Source organism: Seriola dumerili, unplaced genomic scaffold (genome assembly GCF_002260705.1).
Source record: "Seriola dumerili isolate Sdu_G_001 unplaced genomic scaffold, Sdu_1.0 BDQW01000783.1, whole genome shotgun sequence".
Classification (NCBI taxonomy): Eukaryota; Metazoa; Chordata; class Actinopteri; order Carangiformes; family Carangidae; genus Seriola; species Seriola dumerili.
The window spans coordinates 163,784-176,730 of NW_019175038.1; the positions used below are offsets into that span (position 1 = coordinate 163,784).

At 38.9% G+C, this 12,947-nt stretch overlaps 1 protein-coding gene across 1 annotated transcript; it reads right to left on the reverse strand.

The window, feature by feature from the left end:
- Nucleotides 1–1,404: 1,404 nt before the first annotated feature.
- On the reverse strand, nucleotides 1,405–7,596 carry mak16 (MAK16 homolog). The gene is made up of 10 exons (XM_022765867.1): nucleotides 7,402–7,596; nucleotides 6,100–6,149; nucleotides 5,094–5,203; nucleotides 4,879–4,943; nucleotides 4,425–4,576; nucleotides 3,681–3,735; nucleotides 3,509–3,583; nucleotides 3,305–3,424; nucleotides 3,150–3,215; nucleotides 1,405–2,025 (listed from the first exon to the last, which is right to left on the reverse strand). Exons 1-10 carry the CDS (start codon nucleotides 7,414–7,416, stop codon nucleotides 1,801–1,803), a joined length of 933 nt encoding a protein of 310 aa, XP_022621588.1. The 5' UTR covers nucleotides 7,417–7,596; the 3' UTR covers nucleotides 1,405–1,800.
- Nucleotides 7,597–12,947: the final 5,351 nt, after the last annotated feature.

Sequence of the window (12,947 nt, forward strand, 5' to 3'; positions counted from 1 at the left end):
ATAGTAAGGCATAAAAAGTGATAAAAACGTCATAGTATGCTAAGGCATAAAAAGTCATATAAACGTCATAGTATAATAAGGCATAAAATGTCATAGTATGGCATAAAAAGTCATAAAAACGTCATAGCACAGTAAGGCATGAAACATCATAGTATAGTTAGGCATAAAAAGTCATAAAAACGTCATAGTATAGTAAGGCATAAAAAGTCAAAAAAACGTCATAGTATAGTATGGCATAAAAAGTCATAAAAACATCATAGTATAGTAAGGCATAAAAAGTCATAGTATAGTAAGGCATAAAAAGTCATAGTATAGTAAGGCATATAAAGATACAAAAACATCATAGTATAGTAAGGCATAAAAAGTCATAAAAACGACATAGTGTAGTAAGGCATAAAAAGTGATAAAAACGTCATAGTATAGTAAGGCATAAAAAGTCATATAAACGTCATAGTATAATAAGCCATAAAATGTCATAGTATGGCATAAAAAGTCATAAAAACGTCATAGCACAGTTAGGCATGAAACATCATAGTATAGTTAGGCATAAAAAGTCATAAAAACGTCATAGTATAGTTAGGCATAAAAAGTCATAGTACAGTAAGGAATAAAACGTCCTCAGTATAGTAAGGCATAAAAAGTCAAAAAAACGTCATAGTATAGTATGGCATAAAAAGTCATAAAAACATCATAGTATAGTAAGGCATAAAAAGTCATAGTATAGTAAGGCATATAAAGTCATAGTATAGTAAGGCATATAAAGTGATAAAAACATCATAGTATAGTAAGGCATAAAAAGTCATAGTATAGTAAGGCATAAAATGTCATAAAAACGACATAGTGTAGTAAGGCATAAAAAGTCATAGTATAGTAAGGCATAAAAAGTCTGCAGTATAGTAAGGCATAAAAAGTCATAAAAACATCATAGTATGGTAAGGCATAAAAAGTCATAAAAACGTCATAGTATAGTAAGGCATAAAAAGTCAGAAAAACTTCATAGTATAGTAAGGCATAAAAGGTAAAAAAAAACTACATAATATAGTAAGGCATAAAAAGTCATAGTATAGTAAGGCATAAAAAGTGATAAAAACGTCATAGTATAGTAAGGCATAAAAAGTGATAAAAACGTCATAGTACAGTAAGGCATAAAAAGTCCACAGTATAGTAAGTCATAAAAAGTAAGGAATAAAAACCTTTAAAGTTATCGTATAGTAAGGCATAAAAAGTCATAAAAACAACATAGTATAGTAAGGAATAAAAAGTTTAAAAAATATAGTATAGTAAGGCATAAAAAGTCCTAAAAAAAAGGCATGAAAGATATTTAAAAAGTCATAAAAACGTCATCAAAACATAGTATAGTAAAGCACGTTCACAATGAAGACACATGAAACTGAAATGTTTTGATTCACGTCATTTAATTAAAGGTCAATGTTTCCATTCACTTCATCACCTGAGTGAAGGTGACGTTCATCCGTCGACTTCACATACAAATATTCAAGAGTTATGAAACATTTCTAACAGATAGATTTATTCACAAGTTCGTTTGCAAATGATGAAAACTGAAAAGGACTCAAATCCAGACCCCGGTCCTCACTGGACGTTGGTTCAGAGACCGACAGGAGACCTGAGACCACATCCTGCAAGAAAACTTTATACGTCACTGTCAATATGAACAGAGACAGAGGGAGTGATGGGAAACCACCTCCTGAGCGCATGTGTTCCAGAGGGATTCGGTTGACGGTGGGAGGAGGATCGTGTCCTCGGCAGAGTCTCTGCTCACAGTTTGATTGACAGCTGACATCACGACGTGGTTCTGCTCTTGGAGGCGGGCTCTGTTTCCTGCTCGTACTCGATCTCCACGTACGCTCGCTTCTTCCTTGCTGCTGCTCCGTTAGCCGGAGATTTGCCTTTAGACCTGGGGGCCTTTTTCTCCACCTCCATTTCCATCTCCTTCTCGTCCTCCTCCTCTTCTTCACTCGACTCCTCCTCCTCCTCGTCGCTGCTCGTCTTCAGATTGTTCATTTCCTGAGAGAAGAGAAGTTCAAACAGGTGTCACGTTAGATTTCTTGTTTGTTTCTTAAAAAAGAAACTGTTGTTTTTCGTCTATAAAACAACAGGAGGCGACGTCAGACGTTTATATAGAAAAAAGCTGCTACTACTAATTATCTATATCTATTAATTATTTTCAAAATTGATCAATTAATCATTGGGTCAATAAAACTGTTCACCACAGTATCAGTTTCTGCAGGTTTCACATTTAAGACTCAAATTATTTACTGATGAGTTTATTAGTATTTTCACAGAGAGATGTCAGTCTGCCAGTGTCTTCAGACTGACTCATTTTAAGAAAAACATTTGACACCTTACCCACAGACTGACTCAGGTCTAAGACCAAAGTTACCATGGTAACAATCAGTGACACCTGTGCTGACCAGTAGCACCCAACAACAAAAAAACAGGAAAACATGGCATAACATAATTAGCATAATTTGTGTTTGCTAACGAAGCTGAGTGGTTGGATGAGGTTCATCGGTCGACCATTTTTAAAACTTTTATTTTGAAAAAAGTCTTCATTTACTCAGAATTAATTGTGCCACAGTCCGGCTTAAGACAGTCAAGAACTAAACTGCTTTGTGCAACGGATGAATTCAGAGAGCTGCGGAGCGTCTTGGTTTTCATGTCAACAGGTTGGAGCGAGACACTCGCCTCGAGGCTGCGTCACGTGATCTAGAGATTTAGTGTGACGCAGCAGAAACAGACAGAGAAAAGACCTGCTGATGTCATAGTGACATCATACCAGCAACATGACATAAAACTTGTCTAAATAAAAAATGTGTCTGTCTAGTCTGAATTTTACTGAAGTTTTCTGTCAGAAACGTCGACATCAGCCGCCACGCTCACGCAACGCAAGCAGCGTGTTCCTGGTGCAACAGTCACAGTCTGTGTTTGATTTGTCTGGATCCAGTTTATTATGACGTCAGACACAGAAGCAGAAAATCTTCAGTTAATTATGATCTTGATGTTTCAGTGATCATCAGAATATTCTGGAGGCGGACGCTGACTTCGTCCTTCACATTTGTCTGAAAACTGTCTTATGGACACCTGAACCTGCTCTGACCTCTGACCTCTGACACACACAGGTGATTTACCTCGAAGTCGCTCAGGTCGCTCTCTTCCACTTCTTCTTCTGCTACAAACTCTCTCTTCCCGACGTCCTGCAGACAGAGGAGACACAAACTGTCCAGTCAGAGTCTGTGGAAACCAACACACTCACATACTGTGTGTGACGAGTTTCATCCGTCACCTCATCATCCTCCTCTTCCTCCCCCTCCTCCTCTTCCTCAGACTCGGACTCGCTCTCGTCGTCCTGCTGCTCCAGAGCTTTGTCGAAGGCGTGGACGGGGAAGTTGTAGATGTCTCCGTACTGAAAACAGAAAAACTTTTAATTAAGTCACAGATTCAGGTTTTAGTGGCAGAGACTCGTTAATGATCAATAAACGAGTCGTACCGTTCCCTGTTTGAGTCTCTCCAGCAGCTCCTTCTCAATGGCGTTGTCCAGCTGAGCGGCGATCAGAGCTTTCTCCTACAAACACAACAATGCGGGAGAACGACAGGTGAGCACACCTGAGAAGTGCGAGTGTGATCATGTGACGAGGAAACAACAGGTGGAGTCAACTCACCTCTTTCCTCTTCTCTCTCTGCTCCACCTTCCTGCTCAGAGGAACCAGCTTCCTCCTGAACAAAGAAAAACAGATGTTAAACAGTCAGTCCCAAACATCAGCCTGGACTTCCTGTTTGACTTCCTGGATGACATCACTGGACCTTCACCTGACAGGTGACTGTTCAGTCTCCACAACAAGCTGCTACAGTTTGGATTGATCCAGGTTCGTGATGAGAGAAGCTCAAACTAAAGATCAATATGTTCCTGTTCTCCTCTTATTTTGAAGGGCTGTACTTCCTGCACTTCTTGGATACCGACAGAAACACGTTCATAAACAACAACAACGTGTTTTTGTAAAATGTTGATTTTCTGATTCAACCTGTCGGACTAGTTTCTCTTTTTCAGATCAAAAAAAAAGACACACATTGAAGAGTCCACTGACTCTCACCCTGAGCTTCATTTGTTCTGCTCAGGCTTCACACAGCTATTGATCAGTTTCATCATTGATTAATATGCAAATTATTATTCTTGATTAAACAATTAATCATTTAGTCTCTGAAACATCAGAAAACAACGTCACTTACACAACGTCGACGTCTTCTAACGTTTTATTTTGTTCAACAAAAAGTTCAAAACCCATCGATTATCAGAACAGCTGATTATGTCTCTGGATCAGCTGTGTGTCGGCTGTGTGTCGGCTGTGTGTCGGCTGTGTGCCGGCTGTGTGCCGGCTGTGTGCCGGCTGTGTGCCGGCTGTACTCACTGTCTCTTCAGGACCAGTTTGCGCATGCGGATCAGGTACTGTGTGATCTTGGTGAATCTCTGTTTACATTTGTGTCTGATGAAGCGAGGCCAGTAGATCAGGTTCTCATCGATCTGTTCCAGAGCTTTCTCATAGTTCTTACTGAGCTTCACCTGCAGACACACACACACACACACACACACACACAATTATAACTTAATATTCACCGTTTGAAGTAGAGGTTCCCAGCCTTCTGAGACTTTAAGGAAATCTTAACTTAAGGTGTTTTATGCAGCATTTTTTATATCAAAGCCTAACTTAAAGTTTCATTAAGATAAAAACAGTTGATCAAAACACCTTAAGTTAAGATTTCCCTTAAAGTCTGAGTTAAAGTTTCCTTAAGGGAACTTCACTCTGACCATCTGAAGCTTTGACCTGCAGCCGTGTGTCTGTGTGTTGATTGGTTCAAACTCACCTTTTCCCACATTTTGGCGGGAAAAGCTGCTCTCTCAATCACCTTCATGTAGAGGAAACACTGACCTGCAGAGAAAACACAGCCGTCATTCACTACATCACTTCCTCCTCCTGTTTCAGCCACGGATCACTCAGAAGAAGTGATTCTACAAACCATCTGATGAACACATGAAGCAAACCACATGAAAACATGAGCAGGATGTTGACAGGCGTCACCTTTCTCCTCTCTGATGGTGGCGTACTGACTGTTGGCCAGCGGACACGACGAGCGGTTACACAAGCCTGTGATGTTGTATTCATTACGACAGAAGTTCTGACTCTTCGTCCTGAACAGAGAGAGAGAGAGAGAGAGAGAGAGAGAGAGAGAGAGAGAGAGAGAGTTACCTGGATGATGTCATCCGCTGACATCATCGTCTGACAGACCTGATCACTAACAGCAAACATCTGGTTGTGTCCCAGAAGCTTCGGAGATCTGGCGTCTCATTTTTTCTCTCTACTCCTTCAACTTTAAACATATCATCTGTTACTATGAGAATCCAAGTTAATATCTCATTAACTTCATCCTTCTAATTGCAAAATTCTTTATCCACAAACAAAATTTGCCAAATCAACTCCTTCATTTTCCCCTTTTCTCCTAGAATTTCAATTCTCAAATCAAATCACTTGGTTTAATAAACAACAAAAAGAGTAATTAATAAGCTTTGGTTAATTATGGAATCGGTCTCCCTGCTGAATAAATTATTATTATCACATTTCACGGGTTGATTTCTACAGTCAGTGAGCACTTTATTAGGAACACCTCACTGACACTGGGTAGTTCCTCAGTTCCTCATGTCAGGGATCGACCACGTGTTGAAACGTTCCTCTCAGACTCTGTTCTACCAAAGCTTCTACTGGACAGAGGAAAGAGCCATTACAAGATGGTGAACTGTGGCCACTAACGTATGGAGGGCATCAAGAACCGGATCCAGTAGAGAACCGCTTCCAAATTGTCGGAACCATCAGAATTTTCCGGATGAAAACCAACGGGTTGTTTTTGTAAATGTCTGTCTGGTAAACTGTGTCAGTCCTGACCTGCAGCACAGACACCGAGATATTCTCTAACTCTGAGCTACTGCACATGACAACTGTCATACAACGAGTGAGTGAGTGAGTGAGTGAGTGAGTGAGTGAGTGAGTGAGTGAGTGAGTGAGTGAGTGAGGAGCTCAGTTCGACACTTACTTGACTTTGAAGGAGCAGAACTGTCTGTTTCCAATAATGTCCCAGATCACCTGCAGAAACAGATGAGTTGATTAATCAATAATGAAAATAATCAATAGTTGCCAGTGCAACACAAAAAACAGATATATTTCAACAAGCCAATCATAACCATGATGCACATGTAAACACACTCACTATCAATGTCTTGGTTTGTTTTCAGAGTCAAATTCAGTTTATTGTATTGTACTGTACATCTTCATGTTTGAGACTCTGGAACTAGAGACTCTTTAAAATATCATTATAGATTATTAATTAATGATCAGAATTGTCTTGTATCTTTATCTTCTGTTGATCAACTCTTGGAGTAATCCATTAATTCTGTTTTCTCATCTAATCTACTTGATCAAAGAGCTGAAGCAATTAGTGGGTTATAAGATATCAAGGACTGATTAATCCCATGTTTGACATGTGTTTTATTTTCCCATGATACAATTTATATTTTTGTGTAACTTGTGTTTTATGATGCGTTTGTTTTTCTTTTGTTCTTAATTCCCCTTTTTCTGTGAAGAACTTTGTAACCTTGTTAAGAAAAGTGTTATTTAAATAAAGTTTATTATTAGAAGATGCAATGATTGGTCGACACATCACTGTTTTACTTGGTGTTATTATAATAAACTGTATTTTCATCATTTGTCGTACAAAACAAAACATTTATAGAGATCACAGTGATGGACATGTTCTTTGATTTCTGATGTTTAATAGATCAAACTGTTCATCGAAAGATAATTGGTAGATTAATTGATAACAATCTTTAGTTAAGATTTCACTAATAACATAATAATGTGAGTTACATCAACCCTGCTGTTAAAGGTCAAAATATCTCAGTGAGAAAAGTTTTTATTTTTGAATTCAACTTCATTTTTAATGGAGAATAAAACACTTATAAACCAACTGTCCACACACAGAGATTCAGGCCACACGTCACTGTACTGTTGTATTACGTATTACATGTTAATACATTATTAATAAATAGCACATGAAGGTGAAGAAGATAAGTCTACACATAATAATTGTGTATTTACAGAGGAGCCAGGAAACCTTAAAAACACATTATTAAATGGCGTTTGGTGTAACAAGAAAAACTGTCCGTGTTGCTTAAGTTACATTTTAACATGAAACTTCTGACCTGATATAATTAATAAAGATAATTAATGTTCAGTAATTAGTCCTGGTGCTGAACATCAGAGGAAAGAGAATATAAAATAGTTAGCTAACGACGTACCGGAGCACGTTAGCAGCTACATGCTAATCTAAGACACTTACGTCGTCGTGCTGCATGTTCGTGTCCTCGCGGAGCCGCTCTCAGCTTCAGCGCAGAGTCCGCTGCTCCTTTTACTCACGTGAAATTAGTTAACGTTAAATTACCGAGGAGTTTTTCTGCCTGCGAAGCCACATGGACGTTCAGGGAGCGGCCATCTCTGTTTGCGTGACTCAACGAGATTCTCGAGGTCGTGAGTCAACGTGAGGAAATATCGCGATACTTTTCATGTGCGCAACAAAGTGTGGGACTAACGGAAGGAAAAATAAATTTTATTTTTTGTTAGGTGGGATTGCTGCAAACGAAATCCCTCTATGTTATGGAATGCTATTTTAATCAATATTAAATAAATAAATAAATACAGCAATGAAATAAATCCTGAAATAATTAGATTAGGTAATAAATGTAGAAATATACAAATAAACGTAAATCTGACAATAAATAAATAAAGAATCAATAAATATATAATTAAATGAATAGCTTTTTATTTAATTTCAGGGGGATTTTATTTTATAATTTCACATTTATCTATTTACGGAGACTTTTATTTCCTCATTCCACATCTATTTTCCTGCTCTTTTTATTTCCATCAGTTATATACAAATCAGGCTATCTCACTGTGTCAGACCAATTTACATTTATTTATTCATTTCTACATTTATTATCTAATCTATTAAATTTCAGGATTTATTTCATAGTTGTTTTCATCATTTAATGTATGTATTTATTTAATATTGATTAAAATGGCATCCCATACATATATGTCCTTCTCAGGTTCAAAAACTTTATTATTCCACCGTTTTTTTATTCGTATCTCCTTCTATCTTAAACATAGTAACTCCATTCAAACTGGAAATCAAGTGTTTCACCTCGTTAACGTCCATATGACGTTTCTATATAATACAAGACACATGATGAGTGAAATAATCAACACCTTGACTGAGTGTTTCCACCTTGAACTGGATTTCTCTCTAACGAAACTGTGAAGTTTCATTTCTGCAAAGATGACGTCATTAGAAGTTTGTCATCTACGCTTCGATAGTAACTTAATTAAAACTGAACCTGGAGTCTTCGGGTCCATTCAGAAGAACCTTTATTATGATTACATGTCAGCTTTTTCTGTTTTCTTTTAATAGTTTCACAATTATTGAGCGAGTTTCCGGTTCAGGATCAGAAGGGCTGAGGCGCATAGCGTAACAAGTGTGGGCTGCACCTTTCACGGAATGTCCGTGAATGCACCAATCATCATTTGCATGAACCGAAGGATCAAACTTCCAACATGGCGCTGACACAACCTGTTCCGCCTCTCCACCTCTTTGACTGGCGGTGTCACAACTTTACTGACACAACTTTCATTAGTTCATCTCCCCGTCAAGTTGAATTACAGACAATCAAACGACATGACGTCACATGTCCGAACGTCTGCTCTGGTGTTGCTCCTGCTGAAGAGTAAGGAGTTTAGGAGTCTCCAATGAAGAGGTGCATTGTGGGAGTAACCGCTGTCAAACTAAGCGACAGCGACACCTGGTGCACTGTTACAAAACTATATTTTAAATGATTATATTAGTATCTATCTATCTATCTATCTATCTATAATCTATCTATCTATCTATCTATCCATCTATCTATCTATCTATCTATCTATCTATCTATCTATCTATCTATCTATCTATCTATCTATCTATCTATCTATCTATCTATCTACTTACAACAGTTTCTCTGTACTGAGATCAGTTTTTATATCTACAGAGCAGGATCACGACAGCTGGAGCTGCACTGTTTACTTGTATTTATTTCAATTAAATTGATTATCTGTTTAATCTAATCATCCAGTCACTTATAAACTGAGGTTATCATTATTATTAATATCATTATTTAATTTTAATTGTTAGCTGCTGAACACTTTTCCTAATAACTGGCTTTTATGTATTACATCTTTCTTTTTCTTACTTTCCATTTTATTTTACTCTCAACCAAAGAACTGTATAAAATTTATTTTTTAATTAATCACCAAACCTGCTGAATATACTTCTACCTCCACAAGGACAGTGATTATTTTCTCCTCCAATCAGAGGGGGTTTCTTCAGACGATGTCATCTTGTCATCTGCTGACCTATTTTAACGGATCACTATATTATATTATTTTAACAGCAATATTCACTGTATTAATATCTTACTCAGCAAATCACTTTTCTATTCTTTGAAAGTATTTATCATATTTTAACTGCAATATTCTTGTATTTTATTATTCTTTCGTCTGTCTTAACCTGTTTTCTGTTTGCAGCAGCAGTGCTCCTAATTTCATTGTATATTTTGTATAATAAAGTTTTTCTATTCTATTCTGCTCTCGTCTATGTTCAGTTTACTGAGATATACGACAAAGAAAAGCATCAAATTCTGACACAAGAAACTGGAACTAGAGAATGTTTGAGATTTATGCTTAAAAATGTCCTAAAATGATTCTTGGATTATTCAAATATTTGCAGATTAATAACAGTCGAGTGACCGTTGCAGCTGTGGACGTGTGTGCTGGTGAAAACTGAAATAACTGAGACTCACCGGTGAAAAAAAACAGAGAAATGGTTTATTTTAGTAAATAGTGTGAGCTTTTCACTGCTGTACAACACTGGCATCTGTAGTTGGCACTCTTGACTCTTAAAGGGACAATCCGCCCAAAAACAGAACACGACCTCTTCACAGGTTCCTGCTGTTCGACCTGATGATAACTGCTCCTGTTCTGTTTGTAGGAGGATTTTTTTGTTGTTTTTTTAATTTTATTTTTTTGCTCAATAACTCAAAAATGCTCCCAGCCTCTGGGACACTCAGTACAAAATATAACAGGGAACAAAAAGGAGAGAGAAACCAAATGAAAGGCACCCAAAGCCACGACAGACAGAACCAGCCGAACAACTGAAAACTACACGGACATGCAACTCACATCGATTTACACTGAGCTATATAAGCATGCAAAAACAACACTGCTCCGAACAGGGGCTGATCGACAGCACACACACACACTCACACACACACACACACACACACACTCACACACACACACACTCTCTACAGATCAATGTTTTTCTGTAAAATACGAACGGCGTGTCGGCTCCTGAACAGACAACTACTCATGTCCACATCATGGAGGCTGAAGATCCACCCTGACTCTGGTGTCACCCCCCCCCTCTCCCTCCCTCCCACCACTCGGGAGGCTCACTACGGTCTAAACGTCCCATGGTTCATCAGCCTGAAGACAGATGCATTGTGGGTAACATTCCCAACAACACCCAGGTTAATAAGAGAGTCCGACACCCCCTGGATGTTCATGACAGCACCCGTCAGTTCGGGTGTTGGGACCAAAAAGAGACTCATCAGGACTGACAGTCCTCTAGACCAGGACCTGGAGGGCGAAGACCAGGTGAGCATTTCTACCTGTTACTGGAAAAACCTCTGCGCTCCAGGACCAGACGACGTCACAGGAAGTCCTTCTTTGTAACGTTAACGATTATTTTCACTGTGAGTTAATCTGCCAATTAAATTTTTAGATTAATCAATGAATCGTTATTGTTGAAAACAGTAAAAAATAAAATCAAAACAAGAACAGCAACTTCCTGTCGCTCGAGTTGATCACATCAGAAGTTTGTTGTGTCTGAACAACAGTCCAGAAAATAATCAGTGTTTGTGTAAACAACGACCTGAACAGCTGCAGATTCATTTTCTGATCAGTTGTGATGAATGAATGAATGAATGAATGAATGAATGAATAAATGAACAGCTGAGGAATGAACGGAACTTTTATGAGCAGCTGTAAAATGATTGTAAAGGAGGAGAGAGAGATTTGTCAGCACAGAGATAAAAACAAGAATCTTACAAAGAACAACAACATCATCATCATCATCATCATCATCATCATCAGTGGAGCTGCAGCCACGAGCTTCTGCTGCGAACAGGAGAACCTACGGTGGCCCTGAGGGCTCATCTTCATGTTCTGTGAAGTCGTTTGTGTTTTGAGCTCTCAGGGCCACCGTACAGCTCACACAGCACAGAGGAGCAGAGAGGAAATCTAAGAGGACGAGCTGATGTGAGAGGCAGCTGATACCAACATGTGGACAGATGTGACTGAGAACAGGAAGTGTGAAGAGCTGCAGCCTCAGTGTGTTCATCAGCTGTCTGAGGGAGGAGATTATTTTAACCCCTTATTTAACATTTAGAAGCAGCGTGTTCATCTGTAACTGGTTTCTATTGGTTTCTATTCATGTTTGTTAGTGAAACAGCTGGAATCATAGAAACTATAATTGTCTACAACTACATTATTGTGTTATAAACAATTTAGCTGTTATTCATGTTTGACATAATAAAAGAAAGACTTGTCAAATATCTAAATATCTGAAAGAATTTTTTTTTTGCTTTTATTTTGAAAGTTTTTGCATTTGAAGTCCTACATTTTACTTTTTAAAGTTGATGTTTCTGAACAGCTGTTACCTGTCATGTGTTTGAATTTAAATACATTTATTAAATGTTTATACACTGCTGACAGATGTTAAATAAGTTTGGTTAAAAACACAAAGTATCAATAACTGATGTGACTCTTCTTCTTCTTCTTCTTCTCTCACACACTGGAGGACTTCACTGGTCTCATCTGGACCAGGATCCATGAGACCTTCAGGGAACACGTTTAATGTGCGGGAACGTTTTCATAAACACGTCTTTTTGGCACAAATATAAAAATGTTGGCGAGGCGTAAAAACATCAGACTTTTATGTTGAAATTCAGGAAGTGAGGCTGCAGCAGAAACAGCTGGATGATTCACAAACATCAGACTAATTAGTCTCATTAACGCTGCTCCTGAACCTCGAGGCCGACGATGCCGTTTCTCTACGAGCACGTCCACCTGACACCTGAGCCTCTGCCGCCGTCTGATGCAGAGGCATTATGGGTAATGTAGGAATCAACACAGACAGGAAAAAGACAAAATGATAAAAGAAAAGAGAGTCTGTGTTCTCTGGTTTATACACAGCGTCCAATCAGCGTCTTTCTTTGTCAACAGGTGACGTGTATAGGGTTCACCTTCTCTAAATGCAGATGGAGACCAGATGAAGGTTCAGAGTTCCTGTATCCTGAAGTCCCGTCCCTTCATTAACCCCGGCAGACTCAGACCTGCGCGCCCCCCCTCCCTCACGCCACGGAGGTCTCAGACGGTCTGACAGGGTTTCAGGAAAAGGGGGAGGAGGTCTTTGTGTCCTCTCACCAAACCTGGATCAGTGACTTTTCTGTTCTTGTGAATCTCACAGGTGTCAGGGACTGCTGGAGTCTGAAGTGATGAATGATGAACGACTCTGGTCTCAAGACTCGGAGCTGGGTGGAGGTTTTAAGTCTGAACCTGGGGTGGGGGTGGGCGTGGGGGTGGGGGTGGGGGGGTTGTATCTGGTCCTGTGTTTAAGGCGCTTCATCAAAGAAAAGAGTGAAGAGTGGATCTCATCTGTCTCAGGCGTCTCCACAGACCGTGGTGAGTCTCAGGATGTTTCAAACCCTCGCTGTGGTTTTTCTTCCCTGG

What these genes read in the sequence shown, in the direction of transcription:
- mak16 (XM_022765867.1), bottom strand. An exon ending in TTCTGCTCCTTCAAAGTCAA is followed by an intron (nt 5,204 to 6,099) that starts GTAAGTGTCGAA and finishes CTCTCTGTTCAG; the next exon opens with GACGAAGAGTCAGAACTTCT. An exon ending in AGGAAGAGGAGGATGATGAG is followed by an intron (nt 3,216 to 3,304) that starts GTGACGGATGAA and finishes CTCTGTCTGCAG; the next exon opens with GACGTCGGGAAGAGAGAGTT.